We start from the raw sequence: 24,299 nt of genomic DNA, 5'->3' as shown, positions 1-24,299 counted from the left end.
AACGTGGGAATGCTTTACAAATATTCAGAGATGAACTTACACACTTGCTTTACTTCTCTGGGGTAGCTTTCTCGGAGATGAAATGCCAGTTTGGTAGCGAGGCTCCAAATGCTCAACCAGACCTCCAACAGGTCTCGCACGCCACAGCCGCTCTATCACGTGACACACACTGCTCCAACATGCTAAGGTTATGAGCTGAGTTACGCCATGTCGCAAGTTTTGTGCATTGCTTTTGTGATATTTAATGTATCGGATTACATTTTTTTTCATTTCTCTCCAATATCGGATCCAGTAATTTAGGTCAGTATCGGACCTATACGTAATATCGGATCGGTCCATCTCTTGTTTATATGCAGTTCAATATGAGGAACAGTTCAATAAACTACAATAAACTTTATTTTCCACATAGCTTTGCAGACAGTGAAGTTAAGATGACAAAAACTGAAAATGTTGGAAAGTCTGGTTGTTGTTTCCTTTGTGCTCGGTTGTTGTTGTGCATGGGAGTGACTCCTGGTCTGCTTCTTCTAGCACTTTTGCATGTGCTTCATCACACATGAATATTGTATTACACTTACATATGATACTCCATGATACAACAAATCATAGCAGTTTTTTCTAAAATTTCTTGGTAATAACAAACTTATGTAAAAGGAAGACTTTGCCAGGTTAGGCAGAAAGGCATCCTACTACCAACTTGTTCCCATCTGAGGGTGTCAGATACTGATGCTTGACAGATGCATGTGTGAAGTCTGCTTTAGTTGTGGCCTTAGACTGTGCACAGCAGTATTGAACAACTAGAGGTAATGAGATGGTCCTCTTTTTAAAAGACTCATGATGCTCTAGGGGGGCTGGGTGGTAGAACAAGCATACAGCGGTTTGTTTCCTGAGGGGGTGTTTGGTACTCAGCATACTTTTGATTTTGCTGATTCATGTAATATTCACTTGTCTTTTACATCTCTTTTGTCTTTTGGTTACTGGTTTCGACTCTAAAAGTACTTTGTCAGGTTTGGGAATAGATTGCAGCTCTGGTTAAAAAGGCCAAAGGCCATATATGACAGATTGGAAGAGAGACCCATCTCAGTATTGCCTAACCTGGTGCGTCACAGCATGGGACCCCAAAGGGCCCCGGGACTTTCCTCTGAGAAGTCAGCGGCTTTGATAAAACGCCAGGTATTTGATTTGTTGGAATGAGAGCAGGCTTTTCCATTTTGTTTGCCCTAAGGCGAGATGGGAGTGTCTGTACCTCGGTTGTTGAGAGGTTTTAATTAAAACCACAAGAAACGTCAAAGGAACACCTAAGTTCTTATTAACTACCTGAGAAAAACGACTGTGTACACAGTAGTTGGTGTATCCTCTTGTCACGAGGCAAACACTAGCTTATGACCTCCCTGAGGCTGGGTGTGTGTGACCTCCTGATCTCGAACTATGGATCTTTTTGCTTTTAAGGCAAAGGGGATAACCACTGTTTATTGCACTTTGGGAATTATTGGTATTTGCTAACAGTGCAGGTAAAAAAAAACAAAAAAACAGGTAGTTTTACTGGGTGAGTTTTTGCAGCATTTTCTTTCTCCACATTTTGTTTTTCTCTTAAACACAGTACAATATCCAAACCCCAGCAACCCAAACCTGTCACACTAAATATTTTCCACGAGTAACAGCCTTTCTGAAAGCCCACATAGTTATTCTTTGCAACTTCAAGAGATGTCACAGCACAAAGATTTGCAAGACCACAAGGTGCTGTATAACACGCCGCTGTGAAAACCTTTTTTTTTTTTTGTTTTCAAGGACAACACACTCAGAAAATACTACCATCATCATTTCTTCTTCAGGGCAGGATACTTGTAAGTGTCAGCTAGGAAAATTACAGTCTGATTGATTACACCTCAGTGCATCAGGAATCAGGATGGAGAGCCGTGGCTCTGTGCTTTAAAACAGGGTGCTGGAGTAGGATGGAGGGCATTGACGGTGCAGGAGGAAAGGCAGTAGGGAGGTGAGGGAGGGAGAGAGGACGCCAAGTGGGAGAGTCATTAAGGACATGAGAGGAGACGGGGACGGTCTGGCGAGGACACCGGTGAAAGTGCTGATGGTTGCAGGACACGCCGCTTTCCCTTTCCTGCGTGTGTGTGTGTGTGTGTGTGTGTGTGTGTGTGTGTGTGTGTGTGTGTGTGTGTGTGTGTGTGAGATGGAAAGAGATCTGGGGGGAGTGAGAAAACAGTTTGTGTGCAAAGTTACACTGCAAGTCGCCGCCGCTGGTGTCCTAGATAGTGAACGGCCCATTTGTTTTAGTGATGTCACTAGAGCACTACAGTGCCTCAGCACCCTTTGGGATGGCGAGGACGCAGACGGTGGCAGAGATTTAAGCAAAAGGGTGAGGCGTTGTGAGTTCTTATGAAAGCCGGGCGTTTGACCGAGCGAGACGGTGCGGACTGGGAGGAAAATGAACGACAGAAAGAGAGGTGTGGAAATCTGCTGACTCAAGCACTGTGTCGAAGATCATGGGGAGGGAGGATGTTATTTGTGTTGCGTTTTGAGAGCTCGCCGTGACTCTTAATAGGGGTCACTAGTGATAATCTGAAAAGCTTGAATGCACACATGAACAAAGTCACAGCGCATGTGCTTCCTATCAGCTCCTCCTGCACAGCAGTAAAGATGATTAGTGGAGAGACAGAGATTGCAGTGCACGACTATAGTGTGTGCACGCTTATCTCTTATACCCAAACATCCTATCTTTTTTTTTTTTTTTTTTTAAAAAGGTGGAAACTCCAGGGTGACCCACACACGCGCTGCAAACTTCTTTATGCTCCTTCAGGCAGATAAACAAGTTTTTCCAACTCAAGTAAATTGGCTGCATCTATGTGATCAATAGAAGAAAGCAATGGGCGTGTGTGTGTTTTGTTTTGTTTGTGTGCCGCCCTCCTACTGGGCTCAGCAGATTCAGCCATCCAGAAACTTGGAGGCTACAACGAGCTCAATAGAGATTCTCCCAGCCAGGGGTGTCTGCATCTATTTTTTTTGTCACTTTTTTCCCTGTTCAATAGCGGCTCAGGTTATTGATTTGACATAATGCTGAGCTGATTTTTTTTCTTCTTTTTAATTCCACTTCCAACTGTAGCCTTAGGCATAGCAGGTGTGTCCATGTATGCTAAAAAGATGTGCATGGAGGTGAAGTAAGAGACTCAGCTTTAGGGGCATCAAACATGGCTTCTGAGCCAGAATTGTCCCAACTCCAATCTGGCCTGCTGGAGGGCTTTGGAAACTTTGTACGTTTTCCAGCTTTTCCTAGTGACAAAGAGCTCCTCTGTGGCCTTCATATTACACCGAAGTAACCAAGTATTACATAAACATTTAAATAACATCCATCCATCCATCTTCTTCCGCTTATCCGGGGCCGGGTCGCAGGGGCAGCAGCCCAAGCAGAGAAGCCCAGAACTTTCCCTCTCCCCAGCCCCTTCCTCCAGCTTATCGGGGGGAACGCCAAGGCGTTCCCAGGCCCACCAAGAGATATAATCTCTCCAGCGTGTCCTGGGTCTGCCCCGGGGCCTCCTCCCAGTCTTGGTAGCCGGGAATCAGTCCAGCAGGATCCGCACCTGGCCGCTGCCCGGCTCACATTGCACCCGACCCCTACAGTGCCTCCTGCGGGTGGTGGGTCTGCAGGAAGATGGGCCCATGTCCCTTTTTCGGGTTGTGCCCGCCCGGGCCCCATTGCGTAAGGCCCGGCCACCAGACACTTGCCCTCGGGCACCCTCCCCGGGCGTGGCCCCGGTAACCCTGTCCCGGGCAGGGTTAACTGGTCCCTCAATAGTCTCTTCATAAGGGTCTTGTGAATCGCTCTTTGTCTGGTCCCTCACCCAGGACCAATTTGCCATGGGAGACCCTACCAGGGTGCAAAAGCCCCCAGGCAACATAGCCCCTGGGGTCCCTGGGACACACAAACCCCTCCACCACGATATGGTAGTGATTTGCGGAGGGGCATTTAAATAACAGTTTCCCATATTCTTCACTATCAACAACAGAAATTTCTATGATTTATAGTGCGTCTATACAAAAATAACCCCAGAAATTGGCAAACACTGAGCTAGCAGAACTTTAGTAATTTTACATATATTTTTCTTACAATTTAAGCCCAGCGAGTCACACTAAGAGACTTCTTCCATTTACTACAGCAGTGTTTCTTTATCATGTGGAAAAACTGAGATGTACTATTGTACTTGAGCCACTTTTTTTTTTTTTTTAGATATCGGAAGGATTCCATGTGTGGTTAAACTTAACTGGTTTCACTGGTTTGACATCCCTATTTGAGAGGGTGATTTATGGTAAAATTACTGCTACTGCTATCAAAGCTAACAGTAGGAAATAGCAAGCGTGAGATTAGCACTTCTGGGAGTAGTTGCTGCCCCAAATACGGTGGATTTGAGTGCTCAGAGTAGAAAAGCGCTATATAAGAACCAGTCCATTTACCATACGAGGACCTTAGGGTCTTGTTCACAATTTAATAGTGGGGCATTGATGTGGACGCTCTAACAGTCTGTGGCATTTTGAAACCATATTTGATCAGAGAGCTGCAGATATGAATGAACAATTGTTGGTTGGCAGCTTTGCGGAGGGTCACAAGCCAGTTTACTAGTGCCAGTCTTGTGCTTGGATAAATAGGGAGTGTTGCATCAAGAAGAGAATCCGGCTTAAAATGTTTTCAAATCAAACACGTGTAATCAAGAATGAGATTTCCAAATCAGATGAGTCAAGGCCTGGGTTAACACAGACTGTCTCCAGTGCTGTTGACAAGCAAGCAGGTTGCCGATGGAAAATGCACTACTGTTGGGCAAAAACAAGGAAGAGGAAGAGGAGGAGGGTGGAGAAGGCATGTTAGGAGGCAGTGAGAGGAAAGGTAAGGTGGGATGTATGGACTTCAGGCAGGAGGAAGACCACAGAGAAGATTAATGGACGGAGTGAAGGACATGTAGAGGGTTGGTGTGACACAAAGGGAGTGTAGCACTTCTTGTATTACCAGAGCTCTATTTAAAATAAATAAATAACTATCTCAAATGAAGACAAACAGCCACACAAACATCAACTGTTACACAAAACATCATTACCATTAAGTTATGTCCTCAAAACCCCTCTTTAACACAAGGCCTGATGAGCTCTACACCGCCATTAAAGACCACCGCTGTTTCTTCTTCACTGATCATCAACACACCCACAGTGCATCCACGTTTACGTGTGTGTGTGTGGGTACAGTTGCTTGTGAATTGGTCGTGAAGCTCCTAATCTTCCATGAAATGGCAGAAGCCCACGTTTCCAGTCATGCAGTGTGCACACTGAATACTACCTCTCTCATTTAGCTGCTTTTTTTTTTTTTTTTAAAGGTAATCTTGTTTTTACAGCATCTCTACTAATTGTTGCACCCTTTTTCTAAAAGGCACTGCCTGTGAGATGTGATTTTTGCTTTTTCTTTCTCCACTAGTCTCCCTTCAAGTGCCAGGTTTAATTAGTGGGACTGTAATTAGCCCTGCTGGTGCCACCACTCTATACTGTTACTGCACTTAAGACATTAGATTTAACTCTATCGCTGCTTTTGATCTCTCATCAATGTGCTCTTGCAGCCAAAAAGCAGAGTTCTCAAGAGATGTAACAATTTTTTTATTTGTCTTTATTGTTATAAAACCTGGTTTTGCTAAAAGAGAAAAACCTCCATACTTTTCTATTAGGTTTGAACACATTTCTGACAAACTGAATGCATTTGGTAACACCTGGCACGCATATGTAAAATGAGTTGACGCGTATTAGCTACATATACATCTCTCAACAAATTGATGCATTGTTAATTTTTATGAGAGCTAAATGGAAGGTACAGGGGCAGGAGCAGCCTAAGCAGAGAAGTCTGGACCTCACTCTCACTAGCCACCTCTTCCAGCTTTACTGGGGCAACTCAGAGTTGTTCCTAGACCAGTCGAGAGAGATAACCTCTCCAGTGTGTCCTGGATCTGCCCTTAAGGCATCTGCCCGGGAGGTGCCTAGGAGGCATCCTTGCCAGATATCCAAATCAACTCATCTGCCTCCTTTTGATGTGGCTTCCGAGTGACTGAACTCCTCACCCTTTCTCTAACAGACAAGGCCTGCCACCCTTCAAAGAAAACTCATTTCCAACGCTTGCATCCGCAATCTTGTTCTTTTGGGTACTTCCGAGAGCTTGTGACCATAGGTGAAGGTAGGAAGGTAGCTTCGCTTTCCCACCCAGATCTCTCTCTCTCTCATTCCCACCACTTAACACTTTGCTGCACACTGCTCCAGTGTGAACTGGAGGCAACAGAATACCATCATCTGCGAAAATCAGAGATGATACTTCGAGACCCCAGAACAGTCTAAATTTAATGTATTGGTGACTAAAACCTGCAGTGACCACTGTAGCTAGGATTATCGATTAAATTGGGAGGTGTAAGAAAACAGAAATCATTTGACTGCAGTGTGCTGTCTAATGACCTCTAGTGATAAAAATTTTACTCATGGTAGTTTTAACTTTTCATTTTGGTATTTAGTTTTCCATTCAGGTGAAATATTTACATGAACAGAACTGATGAAAGCAGAAAGAGGGGGTTTAGAAATGGCATGTTCTGATGTATTTTAGATCTTGAACTAAGAGAGTAGTGGTTATCAGTGATCCAGAAGTAAAGCAGTCCATGAAAAAACAGCCTCGGCAAGCAAATCTTTAGAAGACCAAAATCATCTAAAGGTGCAGTGGAGGTAATACCCACATCATCACCCAGATCTGGGTGGGTAATACATCATCAGAGTTGAGTAACAGAAGATTTCAAGCTTTTGAAATGGGTCGTAAGTTTGTCAGCTTGTTCTCAGGTGTCCATACCATCTAAGACGCCTGAAATAATTTAAAGTCGTTGCAAGTGCCTTTAATTTACATTAACCCTCTGAGTCATAACCCTATCATAGCCCTATATTTTGGAGGTTGATAATCTGGATTATTTGGAAACACTGTGAGTGTCAGAATTATACATTTCTTTGTGTCTCAATTGCCAAGACTGAGGAGAACAATGGGGGGTTAACAAAGTCCCACTGTGACATAAAAAATTCAGCAGTCAAATCTGATGAAATCGGCTTCAAACCTCTGCTGACTTTGCCCCAAAGTAAGAGTTTAAATAATAATAAACTTTATTTAATATAGCACCTTTCAAAACAAAGTTACGTGCTTCACAAGACGAGATGGGACTGATGAAATGGCACGCAACTGAGACACGCTTAACAATTGTACAGCATTAAGAAAGGAAAAGTAGCAATACAAGGAAAATGGAAGCAAATAAGCATAAACTAATTAAAAATAATATAACACAAGGTAGTCACTAGGAAGAGATGGTGACACAAAATAGGATTACAACATAAAAGTAGCTCAAACTGGAAGCACTGAGAAACTGTGCTTATAGAAACGTGTTTAGAAGTGATTTAAAAGGCAATAGGGTCTGCATTGATCTGATCTTCTCAGGGAGATTGTACCAGAGAGTGGCCATCCTAACAGAAAAGGCTCCCCATCATCTTTAGTCCTCAAACCAAGAGATTGTGGGATGGCTAGTAGAGCCTGGCTGACAGTTGTTGCATTCCCTCAACAAGTTCATGAGAGTTGTCTCTGTCTATGCAGCTACCCTTGGAACAACTCTGAAACCACGTCTTTATCGATATATACTGAGGTTTCAAAACTCCTCATTAAGGGTATGCTGTCAGATGTTGCCTTTTTGAGGCAAAGAGTTAATATGGTCTCTTGTTGTGCATCAAATTAACCCCGAACAGTATCTGGAGATGAACTGATCAAGTTCCTACAAAGTAGAATCTTAGTTTATCTGCACACACCGGCACGGCTCTCAGTTCAACGATTGGGCGTTTCTTCTTGCTGACGCACTCCTGAGATTCACGGGTAACTTCTTTCTAAAGTTATCGTGTTAATAAAACAAACTCTGTTGCTTTTTTCTTCAAACTTTTGTGCAGTTCTGAGCTTCAGAAGAGCTCCGTTACCTAACAATGTCTGCTGAGAAAATGAACTTTAGCTTGAATGATGTTTCCACTTCTCAGTTTGAGTACAAAGAACAGCTCTGGATAGACCCGCTGGAGGAAGTGTGAGACTATCCCAGCTACGACACTCTTTGCACTCGTAGTTCCCGACAGATAAACGTCAGGAAAATTAAGTTCCTCCTGAAAACTGTACTCAGGTCGGTGTTTCAAACGGTGACTCATGTTGCTTGGCTTCCTCACTGACCTCCAGACATACTCATCATCCACCAAGACACGACTGTTCCCGTGAGGCGAGGAGCCCACACACGATTAGCCTTGTCACCTTGTAGGCAATGCTATCACACACAGGCACGAACAGATGTGCAGCCACAAAAGTTTAAGTGCGGAGAAATAAATATATATAGATGTATTTAATCGTATCCCTTAATCACCCACCCAACGTCTCTTTGTGACTCAGTTCCTTTCACACTTTGATTGGATTTGGAGGCTAACTGGTTGATTGCGTAAGAGAAGGAGAAATATAGGGTTGGAGAAAAAGGGAGGAGGAGGAAATTGAAGAAGGGAGCAGAATCCTGGGAAAGATCTGGACTAGTAGCAGGCCTTTTTTTGTGTGTGTGCGTGTGCTCATGTCCACGCGTCTGTTCCCCCCTCGTGCGTTTCTGTGCTTGCATAAGAGCAGCTTTCATTCAACACAGCCCGATCACGACTCATTCTTCGTGTGTTAGTCACCACCTTTCATGGAACTGGGCTTGCAGTCAGTTCTGATGATTTTGTGCATGTGTGTGTTTTTCACAGAAAGTCAAATTGAGCACAGCAGCCAAAAATAATTCCCCCGTGGACTCCCTGAACTCAGTCTGGCGATAAGTACGCCTAACTGCCTCTTTTTTATTCTCTACAAACAGGTGTTAAAATATATATATATATTTACTTTATTTCAGTCAGACACTCCAGACTGCCTCCTCCCAGCTGAAGTAGCCCTAAAGCCAGGAAGTAAATCCAAAATAACCAAAGCTGTTTGTACTGGGCCTGAAAGCTGTAGAGAAGATTTCACTACAAGGATCAATGATTCCTGTGCCGGTTGACGTGGTTGTTCATTGACTCTCTGTACACATTGGCAGCTTCACAAAGAGATGAGCAGTAACTCTTTCAACTTCACTGATATCATATAAGGTGATCTCAGTAAGCTGCACAGAGCACACTCGTGTCTACCAACGAGGCCAGTTTATTTTTTAATTTTTACTTCTTCTTCTTCTTTTTTTTTGTAATGCCAAAGGGAGACGAGATGAAAAGGGTCTGTTGGCAGATTACTGTGCTTCTGGATTTCAGCCTCAATTCACCATTATTTATTTTATTTAGATACAGAAAAGTTAAAGTTTGAACTTTACTTGAACTCTAATCTGAAAATCAGATGTTTTGACAGCACTGCCCTCTGGAATTGGTATAGATTTTGGTAGATTTGTGAGTTTTTCCAAACCTACACTGGTTGTCTAAATAGTTCAAGGTGAGAAATCGAACTGGATTTGACTTTTTTCTCAACCGCCTTTAACATCGCACTCGGAGATTAAAATGAAATTGATTTCAAGTTCTGTTAATACTCTCTGTAGTGTTTCCTTTACTCTTTAAAACCTAGCACAGAGTATTTTGTCACATGACACTCTGTCAGGTCTGTAACAGGGAAACACCGAGCCGACTGTGCAGCTCTGCCAAATAAAAATGACATGTCCATTATTTGGACATATTTTTTTGGATTTACTAGACAACATCAAACTGAAAACTTCAGTGACCAAATCTAATACCACCTATTTGTCACAATACTTTCAGTTTGTTCATATTATTGAAAGAATTATTATTGAAAGAAATTCCAGATTTAGTAGCTGAACAGTTTTACAGAATGAACCTAATGAATTATGAGGGCAAGAACAGGAAGTGTGTATTTGTATACTGTCTAATTTTCTTACTAATTTTCAAGTTTTCCACTTTGCCTTTGAATTCCCAGGTATCTGGATTGGGCTAACAGAATTCTTTTGGGGTGAATCAGACCTTAATTTACAGATGAACATTTAGATGAACATCATGCTGTATTCTAATAAAGCATGCTTTATTAGCTCCACTTTACAGGCAAGGACGTAATTTCAGTAACGCTTTGCTGTGTTTGCCTGTTGTTTCAGTCACATTTGTAGTAGGTGGGTGGTATATAGTAGAGATGGCACGATACCACTTTTTTATGTCCGATACCGATATCATAAATTTGGATATCAGCCGATACAGATATGAATCCGATATAGTGTTTTTTAATCAATAAAACTGTTTTTTTTTTATATCTTGCTGCATTTTGTATAAGTTCATACTCAAGTTTAAATAAACAACAACACTAAAGCTATTCTGTTATACCCGTATGCAAAAAATACACTGCACCCAAAATATTTCATAGTTCAGCAATACTGATCAATCTAATAAACTTAAACCTACTCCATCCTCCCTATTCTGGTATTTTAAAGAGTAAGCAACCTAACTAATAAGGTTGCAAACTCCCAGCAAAAAAATAAAATAAAATAGGGAACCACCCTCCACCTCATGATGCTTAATCGAGGTAATCAACTTTAATTTGATGCAGTGTGAAAAAAAAAATGCACAGAAATAAATTATTTTTCCACAATAATTAAATAGATTCAACATCTTTCTTCTACAGAATTGCAGACTGCACAGATGGTATCTTCCCAAAGGAAAAAGTACTATAGCTTAATAGGGTATATTAGACTTAACAGTTACTATATACATTAATGGACTTCTATACAGTTTACATCAGATTAAAACTTTGGGTGTAAGATTCAGATAATTATTTATTAAAAGGTAGACATGTTCTCAGGTGTCCATATCATCTCAGACACCTGAAATAGACACCTGAAAATAAAAGGTAGTCCCCCCAGGCTAAACTTTGCTAGATCCGCCCCTGCACAGTTACCAGCCGCCAGCTGTGTAGAAAAACATTTTTTATTTCTCTCCGATATCCGATCCAGTAATTTAGGTCAGTATCGGACCGATACCGATACGTAATATCGGACCGGTCCATCTCTAGTATATATATGTAATTGTGCTCCTACGTTTCTTCTCTGCAAATATTTTATTTGCAAATACTTGGTGACAAATGGATAATTGAGCGATAGATTCGGTGAACTCCAGCTCCACCATCTGGGACTCCAGCTGGTTACGCTAGTGCTTCTTCTGCTCGGCAGCTTCAGCGAGCTTGGTGTAGCAGCACGTGAATCGGCACCCCATCTGCTTACGGGTATGGTTAGTGACCCTCTGGCCTTCAGCTCGCAATGGATCTCCAGTGCAATACGTGCAGTGCTGCCACCAGCTGCAGTCCAAGATGATGGAGTTGGAGTATGTCCTACCAGTGGGATAAGATTCTGATATCCCACTGATAAGTCTGATAAAATCCCTACTGACCGAAACAAGTAGGGAATGGTCAGGGTCACATGGTTAGCTTTGACTGTCCTTCTAATGTAAGAGTGAGAGGATTGTCCACTAGCAGATCGTGTGCAGTGGCATTTTTTTTTTTTTTACTCGAATAAACAAAAGACCCTAAACAGAGAAAACACTGAAACTCTGTAGGTTACGACCATGTGTGTCTATATATTGAGTATTGCTTCTGTGGCAGACACACAAAGATCAGTAAAATATTACAGGGCTGAATACGTCAGTTTAAATTTTCTGCAGTTTGCTCCTGTTATCTACAAAGTTCCAGCCTTGGCATCTCCTCCACACATAACCTGACTAATGGAGGGAAGAGAAAACATGCACACAAAAAAAGCATGCTTTAGGTCAGCATAGACGCCATGGTGTTTCTACGGAAACCAGCAACTTGTGTACTCTCGAGGGTCGGATGTGGAGAAATGGATTAAAGAGAGGAAGACGTGTGGTAGCTCTGTATGTTGCACTGTAGAGGTGGAGGGGAGGCAGGGAGTATAGCCGTGATCTGAATGCATCAATAATGCATGAGGTTGTTCTCCGATATGCTAACATGAATTATTTGACAAGCAGTGCCGACCTGCTTCTCCACCATCTAGTTTCTATGCATCTTCTCACTGTCTCCTCCTCTATTCTTAGACCGTTTCTCTAAATCTGAATCTCTGCGTCTTTTTCTTGGAACTGTCTTTGCTGAATAATCTGGGGCTCAGCGGGTTTCCGAATCTCCCACTCTGTCTCTCTCTGCACCAAGTGTTTCTTCCCCTTTTATAGATTTTTTTTCTCCCCCTCCTTTTAACCATATCCATGCATTTTGTGTGGGTTCTCTCTGCCTCCGCCTCTGTATGTGAGACTGAGGGAGAAAGGCAGGCTGTCGTCAAATGGACTTTTGATGAGGAAGAAAGCAGTTGGCGCACAAGAAGAGGCAGAGAAAGGGAGCCTATGAAGTTTATGAGCTTTTTTTTCTTGCCATCTCTCCTTTGTTTCCTCTCTTTATCTCTGTGACCATCTTGTCTAAGTTTCATTTTTATCCTCGGTTCATTGCAACTCGACCAGAATACTAAACGGCGTCACACAAACAAAGCCAAGGACGGTATCCTGTCCTTTCTGTTATTTTCTGAGTACTTTTGTGGATAATGTAGGGACACACATTCAGCTGAAAGGCTCAATCTGTTTGTGGATCACCAGGAAAAACAAAAACAAGAAAACAACAATTTGAAAGCCATTCAGCAAGAGCGAGTCTGCATTCATGCAAGTGGTTCTGTGAGACTCTATTTAAGCACAGCTGTGCTTTGAGCTAAGTGGTAATATCACCATGGCAGCATCCTGAATTTAAGCAGGTATAATGCTTGGCATGTTCCAGAAATGCTCATGGGAAGTGAAATGACATTGCAGCCATTCAGCCTGCTACTGAAAAAGACAAATTATGGTCTGATAACGGCACCGCAAAGAAATTCATCATGTGAAGAACATGAATGTTGATAGCAGACCTCATTGCCGTCGAAAACGACTCACAATGCAACAGACATCTGCTCTCCATTAAACGTTAGAGAGGGTTGCTGAAATGTTCAAGTGATGTTCTGTCCTTGAAGTTGCATTGTTGTAGGCGATTTAGATTTTAATCCGTTGCAGTTTTGACTTTCAGCTTATTTTACAGCAGCCACTTGCCAAGTGGTTGGGAAATTCACATTTTTCACTTCCTTCGAGAGGTTTCCAGATAGTTGCAGACCAGTCTCTAGGTCCGTGTAACTGAGGTAGAGAGAGAAAGACTTTGGTTAACAAGATCTATTTGAAGGAAATACATTTCTGAAAGTTTGTCCCCGTATCCCTCACAGTCTATTTTCAGTAGTGGATGACAGTGTCTTAGCACTTCCCGGAAGCAATGGAGCTGCAGCCATGCTTGGATGTAGTGCAGTCCACAAAGGAGAGATGGGCCAAAATTTTATCAGCATAGTTTTAGTTGTTACGTAGATTTTTATAGGCAAAGTATTAACTGGTTGAAACAATAGCTGGCAGATTAATTAACTTTTTTTTTGTTAATTCATTTTTTTATTAAACATGTCAGACTTTGTCAGGAATAACCCAATGATGTTCTCAGACTTATTTTGATGCCAGTCTAAGCTATTCTTACATTAACTACCCTGCAGCTTCCTGGCCTTGACCTCAACTTAAACTTTAATTGTGACCGTAACATCCCTCCAATACCAGACTGAAAATCTCCAAATCAATGGTTAAGTTGTTGGGGACTGAATTTCTGTCCACAGATGGAAGTTGAATCCCTACAGTGTGAATAGGGGTTTGTGTGTGCACACAGCCAAAAAAAAAAAAGGACAAGAACCAAATCACATTCTTTATGCCTTTTTAAACAGTCCCAGAGGCCTTGGAAACATCAGTGCAGCTGAATCCAACACATGCCTGCAAGCGTGTTTGTGCTCACAACCGCACATGCACACACACCCTCTCTGAGATCCTCCGACCAGCCAGTCAGGGCTGGTTATTTGCCAGATAAGGAATTGGCAAACTGGCAAATCTCAGATCATTTTAAGTCAGTTGGACAGAGACGGCCTTAAAAGTTAAGATGCTTTCAGGAAGCCCGAGGCCCGAGTTCCCAGAACTGTGGATAATAGCCAAGACTCCTTCCACAGCAACAAAGTGAGGAAGATGTGGTAGCAGAACTGTTCACGAGAGACAAAATGTAAGTTCAGGTCTCAAATGTATAGACAGAGGCCAGGTTAACGTTTTTCTAAAGTTTTTCCAGTCAAAAATTGGATTCAGGTCTCCCTGCTGGTCTATAGTGGTCTCAGAAATCACCAAAAACATAAAGTAGCCACAGATTAAGAAGTAACGTGGATGAGTGACAAAACATTTTTCCCACTGAAAACACTACGTCAGGATGAACAAAATCAAATTTTTGGGATAAAGGAGCCACAGATGTGTTTCATTTCAACTCTCTCTCTCGAAGAGGTTCAGGAGCCAGACATGCGGAGGATACTAAAAATATTACCTGCAGTTTATGAAAGTAATTAGTTCCAACTGAAGAACTGATTTGTTCTCATGTGAACTGAACATCGGCTATACTGTAGGATCATTGACTAATGATGGGGGCTCATGTTTTATAACCTTTCTCTCATCTTTGAAAATGCCATTTCAGAACTTATGCAATTAAGATGCTTGGAATAATAAAGCAAAGCATGCTTTACATAAGGCTAAGAAACAAACCAGATGTATCTGATGTCACTGGCTGAGTTCTGTAGTAGTAATTGGAAAACGAGGAGGAAAAACGTTGCAGTTGTCTCAGCTGATTCCGATTTTTCTCAAAGTATGACTTGCCAATACAGATTTTTGACAGCTTACACAAAAAATAGACTTTCTCCAACGCAAAACAGTATTTTGATAACAAAACAAATTATTAAACTTTAGAAATTACCCCAAACCTCAGAAAGTTGCAGGATCTTCTCTCATTAAAACAATTATTAACTATTAATATACCTTACCTTACAAAATAAGGTGCACCTATACTGACTTGTTGCTGGCTCTAAGATCCAAATAGCTTTAGCTTTGCCAACTCTGTTAGCTTCTTTAAAATGGCCATGTTCAGCTGGGTGATTCCAGCGTCTTATTTAATTTGTTGTCGTGAACATTTCCTCCGCACATCTTGGAACTTTGTGTCTTCACTTTAAAGTAATGTTATGCTAACATTATGTTAGAATGTGGCTATGAATGTTTTCTTCTCCTTAGCAAGGTAAAGCCATTCATTCACAATTAGGAATGCAATACAGTGCCTGTTTTTTGCCCCTTAAAATGATACTGCAGCAACTTCACAGAGCCTGGTTAGTGTTTTATGTGCAGCTGATTTAGTGTGTCACAAATAAACATATGTGGTGGTACAGTCTAAAAGTTTCAGTGTTGCTACATGTTACATGCAGTCGGAGGGTTGGTGGGGCTTTGCCGACTTTCTGAGTGGGAAGTGTGACAACTGTGGGGTCTTTCAGTTGAAAATTACGACTTAAAACTCTGGATTTCCAGTGTCTGACTTCAGATGTTATGCAGCATTAGCACTGCTTCACACTGTGTGGTTTTTAAGTGCATGCCCAAGCAAATGGTCTGTTTCTGTACATAATAGTTCTTCTACATGGCCCCAGGGCCTTGAAAGTCTTTCAGATTTAATGGGTACAACATATAATGCAGTGTTCGGGTAAATAGTGTGGAAACTACCACACCTTGTTTGAATGCACATACCTGTGGTTTACAGCCGCACAGGGCTTAGCTGGACAGCACCTTACTAATTCTTAAGTCAAGTCTGAAGTTGAGGATAGCTTGTACATAATGGTTAAAGTGGGATTGTTTGCAATGGAAGTCAGTAACACAGATTTGTTGCTCTCTGCCAGCTTGATTGAGACCTTTTTTTTTTCTCCTAAAGTAAATATGCATGAGCTGCCAAGACCTACTCAGAGACTGTGGTCCTCCCAAAAGTCTGGTTCATCCAGCTCTAGCCAGAAAAATCAGAGATTCAGAAAGTGAATAAATAAAGTGCTGCACATTATTAATATTTCAACATTCTGAAACTCTCACACAGGGAGAGGAAAAAGCAAAAAACAAACAAACAAAAAAAAGTTAGCTGACCAGCAGCGGACAGTAGCAGCTCCCAGGTGTGAGAGAAAAAGCAGTCATGCTGTGCAAAAACCTTTTCCTGGAAAATGGAAAGTACAAGGCTTCCCACACCTGCTCGGTGACATCAGATGTGTCAAAAAGAACAAGCGACTAGTATTTAAGAGTTGGCAGGATCAGGTTTCTTTACGTCACGCTGCAGTGGGAAAATGTTCAAATATAAACAAAGCTGTCAAGAAAGTCTAAATGACAGCGGTGACATGATTTGTCACTGTCATGAGAGGACTTTTAGCTCAAGATTTGATCTCATTTGCAAAGGGCTGTTTGCATAATCGTTTATTATATTGTGCTGCCAATCCTCTCCTGCTTCCCAAAGGTTAATGATTTGCTTCCTCTTGCCAGTTCTGTGTGAGCTACTCTAAAGGAATCCTAAGAAACAAGAATAGAGAAGTTAATTTTTAGACACAGACTACACAGTCTGAGGTAATGCATGCGCTGGAGGCAAATAAAACACGAGTATTTGGTCATCGCAGTGAAGTGTTTGAGTCAAAACAGATACCACTGTGTACTTGATATTAAAGGAGACTTCCATATAAGCATTTTTTTAGTGGGTTTAAACTGTTATCTGTCTGAGGTTAGTGTGTGTGTTTAGGTAGATAGTGTTTTATGTCTCCAGTTATTAAAATAGCCCTTATAACAGGAGAATTTATGCTGCAAATATGGCACTAAGTGTTTTTCTGTCCAGTTTTTGAAGAGATTATGTGCAGATATTTAAGTTCCCAGAGGAGGAAGCCTAATGACTCCAGTAATACTTTATATCTAGATAAAAATCTCAACTTGGGGACTATGTAGTTGGTTGATTTGGTGGTCAGATTCCACATTTATGACACTGAGAGGATGAATCCTTGAGACTTTTGGGACATCTCCTGTCGCGCTTGCTTCAGAACCTGTAAAAGGTTCACACACGACACATGAACAATAACAAACCTTTTCTACAGATTTTTGAAAGCATATTAATTTAACTTAGTTTTACCCAAAGGCAATAAAACATGCAGGTAGCTTCCTCAGTTTCTGGCGGTAGAATGTTTAGGTGACACAAAAACCCCTGGAGACACATAGTTACCAGGTCATCTTATACCAGGTTATAAGATGTTCCACCCTTACTGTTTATTATTGAAACTATAAGCCTGGCCTGCAAATCCATACAGCTACAATAGTTGGGCAGCAGAAGTGTTTCTGTCATTATAAAAATCCATCAAATGCAAATTGGGGAAAAAGTGTTATAAAAATACTGAAACAGTAGCATTTGTATAGCTACATGTAATATATTTTATTTATAAATCAAAACAACAGTCACCTCTAGGTGCCTCATATATTATATGAATTCCATCAATGGTGCCAAATTTGAAATTGTCAGTAGATAAAGGTAAAGGAAAAATGGACTTGATATCGTTCTTGAGTAAATACATCTGTGGCACGGTTTTAAAAAATCCTGTGAAGCCTGCTTTTCAAGCTAATGCATTCACAAGGTTTTCAGTAAACTTGACCTCTGATTTTGACCTTGAAGTCACAGATTTTTAGTAGGTACATCTGTGGTGTCAGTTCCTGCTACCAAATCCTATGTCAGCTAGTTCTCCAGTTATGTTCCCAAAGTTGCCTGCCTGCCTCCTTGCCCAGCAGGGTGACAACAACACCCTAAGCTTTTCAAACTGAGGTGTCAAAATGAAGCCAGTGCACTAGTCCTATAGAAATCTATGAGAAAATGTTTTATTGACCTGACCTTTGTCGGGCTGCTGAATTTATGGGATCGTTAATTTTAGGACCTACTGAAATCTATTTTGTAAATCTTGCTCATGCCATGATTAATCGATTATTTGTGGTAGTTTTATTTTCCTCAAGTGGTTTCACGTTCAGACCCGTCCCTCCTCGTCACATCTGTTTTTTTTTCGTGACCAAGATCACGATGACAGAAACTCATCTTGGGGGTTTTAAAACAGGACTTCAGTAACTGTGTGTGTCTTTTGTATCATCTGTGGGCTTTCCCCCGTCTTTCTAATTTGGCTCTGTGTTCTGTCAGAGGGCTACCCCTTAGTTTGACAAGGTCATAATTTCAATTTGTTCACTTAGTTTAGGACCAACTGTCTTTAAACTCTGTGACATCCCCATCAGCCCGTAGCTGTGTGGGCGCTTTTGTAGCATAGATGACACTCTGAGCATGTCACCATGCTCCGCTTTGTCCAACTGTAGCCTCACAGATCTTGCATCAGCATTATGCTTTACTGATATGCAGTGCAATCCAGCTGTACATATGCTCAGTGTTGATTTTGTAGAGATTTGAGGTAAAGGCTTTCGTCTGTTTGTTTTTCATAATTCTGGCTTTGTATGTCAGCACATTTGATTTGTGAAGAAACAATGAAGATGCAATTAAAGTCCTGACTTTCAGCTTTAATTCAAGGGACTAAGCTTCAATATTGCATTAACTGGTGATGGGAAATTATTCATTTGTTCAATTAGATTTCAGTCTCTGGAAATAGTGGGGACTGTGTATAAGAGACAGGCTGGAATTTCTAAATGGTTGAAGCTGTTTTTTTTATTCCGCCACTTAAACCTGAAGCGGAGAATCAACACTTTGGTTATGTTGGATTCAGTTCAAATCTGTTTTACAGAACCAAACTTATGTCACTGTCCAGGCATTTCCAGACTCTTACTGTAAGTGTTTTTGGTTCATTTGCACACAGCCTTTTCAACCATCTGGGATTCATACAAGCAACCACATTAACAAATGCGGTGTAACTGAAATAATTCCAAGATGATTCCCAAGAAAAACACATCCATCGGAGGATTAAGCAGTGGGAAATGTATCTGTCAAAACTCCAGTAAATCCAGCCCTTTTGTCTGGGTTCATTTGTTTTATTTTTAAGTTTGCACTTTGCAAGCCTTAAATCAATCAAATGTTAACTTCTATTTTTCTTATTGCAGCGTTTCATCCAGTACCTGGCCTCCAGAAACACTCTGTTTAACCTGAACAACTTCCTGGATAAGGGAGCTCTGCAAGGTAAAGCACACACAAACCCCTGTGAAGATCATTCACAGCACAATTTCCTTTCAGAGAACCAGATGGGGTTGATTTGCCTGGAGGTACATCACTCTGAACACCATAATGTTTCTGATAATTAAAAAGAAAGTGTTTAAAAGTCAAAAGTAGTGTAAAAATATTATTTATTACTCACACTGAGGATATTTCTTTCCTTCTGACAGTTTGTTTTTTTTGCTCCACCAGGTTATGACATGTCAACCTTCATCAGGCGATACAGTCGCTACCTGAATGAGAAGGCCATGTCCTACAGACTGGTGGCTGTGGATTTCACCAAGATGAAAAGAGGGTAAACACACACACACACTGTCATCTTTACTCTTCATTTCACACTTATCTTGTCACACAGCCGGAGACGGTGTTTATCTTTTGGCAATGCACTTAGAGAGAAGCAGTAGACAAAGACAGAACTAGCAGTTTCTCTGCAAAACCTCAAACTTGGACAGCAAACAAAGTTTTTTCGCTTTTTTGTTGTTGTTGTTTTCTTTACAGTTTATCCTGCGAGACATTTCAGACAAAACTGAACATTTTTCTGTTGCATGCATGTGAAATATTGCAGAAAGGGAAAAGCGCAAATGTTGCATCCAGCTTGCTGAAATAAAGAAATAAGCCATTAGAATTAGGACGGGAAAAAACAAGCACATGAAACACAAGTTGCAGTCAACTTGAGTAGATTTGTGGTTTCCATAGACTGCACATTGGGGAAAAAATGGACTTCCGCTCCTGAAACCTGGAGCTTGATAATAATAAATTCTAGAAAAATCCTGAATGAATTGGAATCGCAGTACTTCACCAAGAGAATGAAACTATGTAGGAAGCATATAAAAGGAGAATAAGAATGGGCCCAAAAATGTTTCTGTATCTGGCTGTAAACATGTTTATGTCTGCTTTAAAGTTGAATATTTTAACGTGAGAGTCTCACTTTTGGGCCCACTGAAATGGCCACTAGAGGAATTGGCGATTTATGGGGTATTCAGGGTTTTTTGGGGGTTATTTGTTCTTTTTTTCCTCTCTCTCAACTAAACCTTTAATTGCAGCCGTCGTATGCAGATTATGACACTTCATTTGTGGTATTTTAATCCCTCAGCTAAAGCTTTATAGCCTCCCTGGAGCCCTGTGTTTTCAAGTGAAAGTGGGTGCATCTGAAGGTTTTGTGTGTGTACACAATCATTTCAATTTCAGAAAGTCCAGCCGCGGTAGAATGACACTGAATCTGTGTCACGCTGATCCAGCTGAGCAGAGTCTCATTATTTATCAGAGAGTGTTTTCAGTCTCCCATTTGTTGCACCTCAAAAAAGTACTTTGCACTACTGAGGATGCTTCAGTGTGCAAAATATCGGTTCACTTACTACATGCTTCGCATAGTTTTGGATCATCACTTCATTCCTTTTTTGTGAATCCTCTTAATTTGCATCAGAATTTAAATTTTCTCCACAAGGTGCCCGCTGTAATTGTGTGTTTGTGTGCGTTTTTGTTTCCTGTTTTGTCAGTATTGACGGCGTGATGCGCACCATGAACACAGAGAAGCTGATCAAGACGCTGCCCATCATCCAGAACCAGCTGGACGCTCTGCTGGATTTCCAGGTACTGAGTGTCTTTGTGTGCTACATATGTGCGCGTCCTGTGTCAGCCATGCTTCGTTCACTTTCTCATCAAAATGTAAATTGAAACAGTTTGTAAAGTTTTGAAATGCATTGATAGGCGTATTAAATAAAAAAATCACACTATGGGGACAGATTGCACATCTAAGTGCGAGCGTCTAGGAAGGGCACAGGAGGACTGGGTGGGGACTCATTGGTGAGGGTGCTGTGGTTTGTGCCAGCGAGCTTCAAAGAGTGATAAAAATGGATGGTTTCTCATTGAAATGCATACTGAATGTGTATTGAAGTATTGTGTGTGTGTATGGAAGTGATGTTTTTTTTTTTTTTATCCCCTCCACCTAAACTAAATTGACATTTTGCTCGGTGTGTGGTGATGTGTTCGCTTCACGCCGAAGGGGGAGAGGTGTCGGTATTTGAAAGAGATGCTTTATTTTTCTGAAAAGCTTTGGAAAGATGTGAGAGCGATGCCTCCTTCACCCTTTCACTCTCTCACTCTCAACCTCTCTACCTCTCTTCTCTGTAGGCCAACCCTAATGAGCTGACCAACGGTGTGATCAACTCAGCCTTCATGCTGCTCTTCAAGGACTCCATAAGGCTGTTTGCTGCTTACAATGAAGGGGTCATCAACCTATTGGGTACACACACACACACACACACACACACGCAGTATAAACAGCGAGCTTTCTCTCCTACATGTGTCAGGAATGATGAGGTATATCTGCAGTTTGTTTTTTGTGTGTTATGCGTGTCCTCACACTCACGCTCTTGTCAAGCAGATGTATAAAAACCCTCTCGCCAGCACATACACACACGTGTGCGCACAGTAGGTTTTGACAAGCTGTCATGTAGCTGCCAAAAGCGTCTTTTTCTACAGCCGATGAATGTTCCTGTCTTCTTTACTTCCTCCTTTCCTTACAGTACTGTGTAAAAGTCTTGAGCTACCCCTCATTTTCTATATTTTGTTGGGAAAATAATGTTTCAATAATTGATTTCTTGAAACACCATGTTGTAGCCATTTCCCTCATTGCCGAGGTTCAAATTTGGCAGTTTTTATTTTCGTGAACGAGACGCTCTCATGACTTCTCGAGTGACAATACTGACCAGCTAATCGGTGGCATGCAGTGTGACGACATTACATTTTAGTACCTGGTTGGATCGTTTGGAACAGCAGCCAAGCAGGTACTGAAAAAGTACCTGATACCAGGTACTATGACCTAATGGAAAACCCTGCAAACCGTGGTGAAACTGTGTGCCGAATCGATCCAAGTAGGTACTAATGGAAAAGGGGCTTTGAACAAGGTTTCTTGTCATTTCTTTAAGCAGTCTTCAGGAATATTTCTCCAGGCTTTTAAAGGACATTTAAAGCTCTTCTTTGGACGTTTCTGCCTTGTTCCATTCTCAGTCGAGATGATCCCACACTGGTTTAATAAAGTTGAGGTCCAGGCTCTGGTGAAGCCAATGACTGACTGATAGAGTTTCACTGTGTGTTTGTCTATCATAGTATGCTTTTACTGCATTGGGAGTGTTTGGGGGATCATTGTCATGCTGAAAAATGATGCTGTTATGAATGAAACCATTTCCAGATTATATTGCATTTTTCATCATAATCTGATGATACTTTTCTGCGATTCATAATTTCATCAGTTTTTAAAAGATCCCCAACACCACTGAGTGAAATGCATCTTCAAACCATGACAGAGCCTCCACCTCTCTCCTGACCACCTCCTTATATACTGATTTGAACCAAAAAATGTCAAATTCAGATTCACTGCTCGATCAGACCTGTTGTCACTGATTTTCAGTCTATGCCAGCCTTGTAATCTGACATACCTCAGCCTTTCCTCCCTGTTTCCCTTCCTTAAGAATGACTTCTTGACAGCCACCTTTCCACTGAGACCATTTCTGACGAGGCTTCAGTGAACAGCAGGTCTCTAGTAGAACTATGTCAGGTCTTTGCTGGATTTTTATTTTTCTTAAGGACATGACTTTCAGATACTCTTCAACTGCTGTAAACAGTTTTTCAGGCCTGTCACTTCTTCTTTTGTCCTTCATTTGTCCGGTTTGCTCAGATTTGCTGGCATATGACAAGTTGTCGGCTAACAGCTCTTCACCTCGTTGGTGCAAAAATGTTATTTCATGCCTGTCAAACTGTGTTATCACTGGCCTTTTTTCATAGATTCAACTAAACAAAGGCAAACAAATGATGTGTTTTGGTGACAGGCAAGTAATAAAGTGCCTAAAGATACAATTTAAAATTGGTTCTCTCTAAGCGGTCTCTTTTGTAAAGACACAAAACTAGTCCATGCCTTGATTTAGGTGCATTTGTTAAGTGGCTTAAACAAGAAAAAAGAATGACTCTGAAAATGGTCAGGTATAAGGACTGGACTGGAAGTGAGTGAAAAAGCAGCCAATGTCCAAAGAAAGAACTGTGAAAGACATGTAGAAAACCTGGAGAACTATTACTCAAGAAAACTTTCCAAAGTCTGGCTGCTTGGTAGACAAACGTGTAGAAATGAGGGGTGGCTCGAGACCTCTGACTTTCGTACTGTACTTCACACTTCTGTCTTCCTTTTTCCTTTTAAATTTGTATGTCTCTCCCTCTCTGTAGAGAAATACTTTGACATGAAGAAGAACCAGTGTAAAGATGCCCTGGACATCTACAAGAAGTTTCTTTACAGGATGACGAAGCTCTCAGAGTTCCTCAAAGTGGCAGAGGTATATTTTTCCACACAGACACCTTATTTTGAAGACAATTTTGACCATTTTCCTTGAAGGTTTCTTTAAAAAACAAAACAAAAAACAAACTTTATATATACATAAAACCTACAGATATGGTGAACCAGAAGTGCATATAAAGAGGGCCACATTTTTGCTCACACAGCTACTGTACGCTCTTCAAACCAGAATTCCTAACTTGCCCTCCCAGCCCCACATTTGCTGCACACACTTACATATATATATGCACCCAAAATAACCCCGAAGATGGAGCATGTGGTTAGGCGCTCCGTTAGCTCGCTCTCCCTCTGCTCCCCACACTCCTCCATCTCATCCTTTCTCCTCCCTCGCTCTTCCCTCCGCCCCTGACAGAGATGGATACTCGTGTGGCTCTCCTTCGCCCAGCGCCTACAGATCATCCCTCTTTCTGTCTTCCCTCTGGTGCCCTCTCTCTTCCATCCCTCCCGGTGTTTCAGCAGACTTGAAACAGTGAGATCAGCTGCTGTAACTTCCACATTAGTGGGTTTTATCTTCTCTCCATTAATGTACATAAAAAAATAAATGTTCCCAGTCACTTTCCTTTTGTCTTTTATAATTGGCTTTTGAGTAGCACTCTGAGCTATTCATATATTTTTTTCGCTTCCATGTTTTACATGACATGATTCAAACATGTAGATTTCAGGGATTTCCAAGCCATCTATACAGTTTATGACATATCCATAAATTAAATGACATGTTTCTCAGTAGCGAGCTGGTGCAGATGAGTCTGCTCCATGTAGCCATTAACGCTACATCTAAAC

At 41.4% G+C, this 24,299-nt stretch overlaps 1 protein-coding gene across 5 annotated transcripts in view; it reads left to right on the top strand.

The window, feature by feature from the left end:
* si:ch211-200p22.4 (phosphatidylinositol-binding clathrin assembly protein) overlaps positions 1–24,299 on the top strand; it is a 109,338-nt gene that overhangs the window by 38,165 nt on the left and 46,874 nt on the right. For all 5 annotated transcript variants that reach the window (XM_087835533.1, XM_087835547.1, XM_087835538.1 and 2 more), the window contains exons 3-7: positions 19,069–19,144; positions 19,370–19,472; positions 20,674–20,767; positions 21,308–21,419; positions 23,393–23,499. In XM_087835533.1, the coding sequence (XP_087691659.1) occupies positions 19,069–19,144; positions 19,370–19,472; positions 20,674–20,767; positions 21,308–21,419; positions 23,393–23,499 (492 nt within the window). The remainder of the gene's footprint in view (positions 1–19,068; positions 19,145–19,369; positions 19,473–20,673; positions 20,768–21,307; positions 21,420–23,392; positions 23,500–24,299) is intronic.

The sequence above is a fragment of the Neolamprologus brichardi genome, chromosome 3 (assembly GCF_056152115.1).
Source record: "Neolamprologus brichardi isolate AB-2024 chromosome 3, ASM5615211v1, whole genome shotgun sequence".
NCBI lineage: Eukaryota > Metazoa > Chordata > Actinopteri > Cichliformes > Cichlidae > Neolamprologus > Neolamprologus brichardi.
The sequence above is the reverse complement of the archived record's forward strand: the minus strand, read 5'-3'. Positions and strand labels throughout refer to the sequence as shown.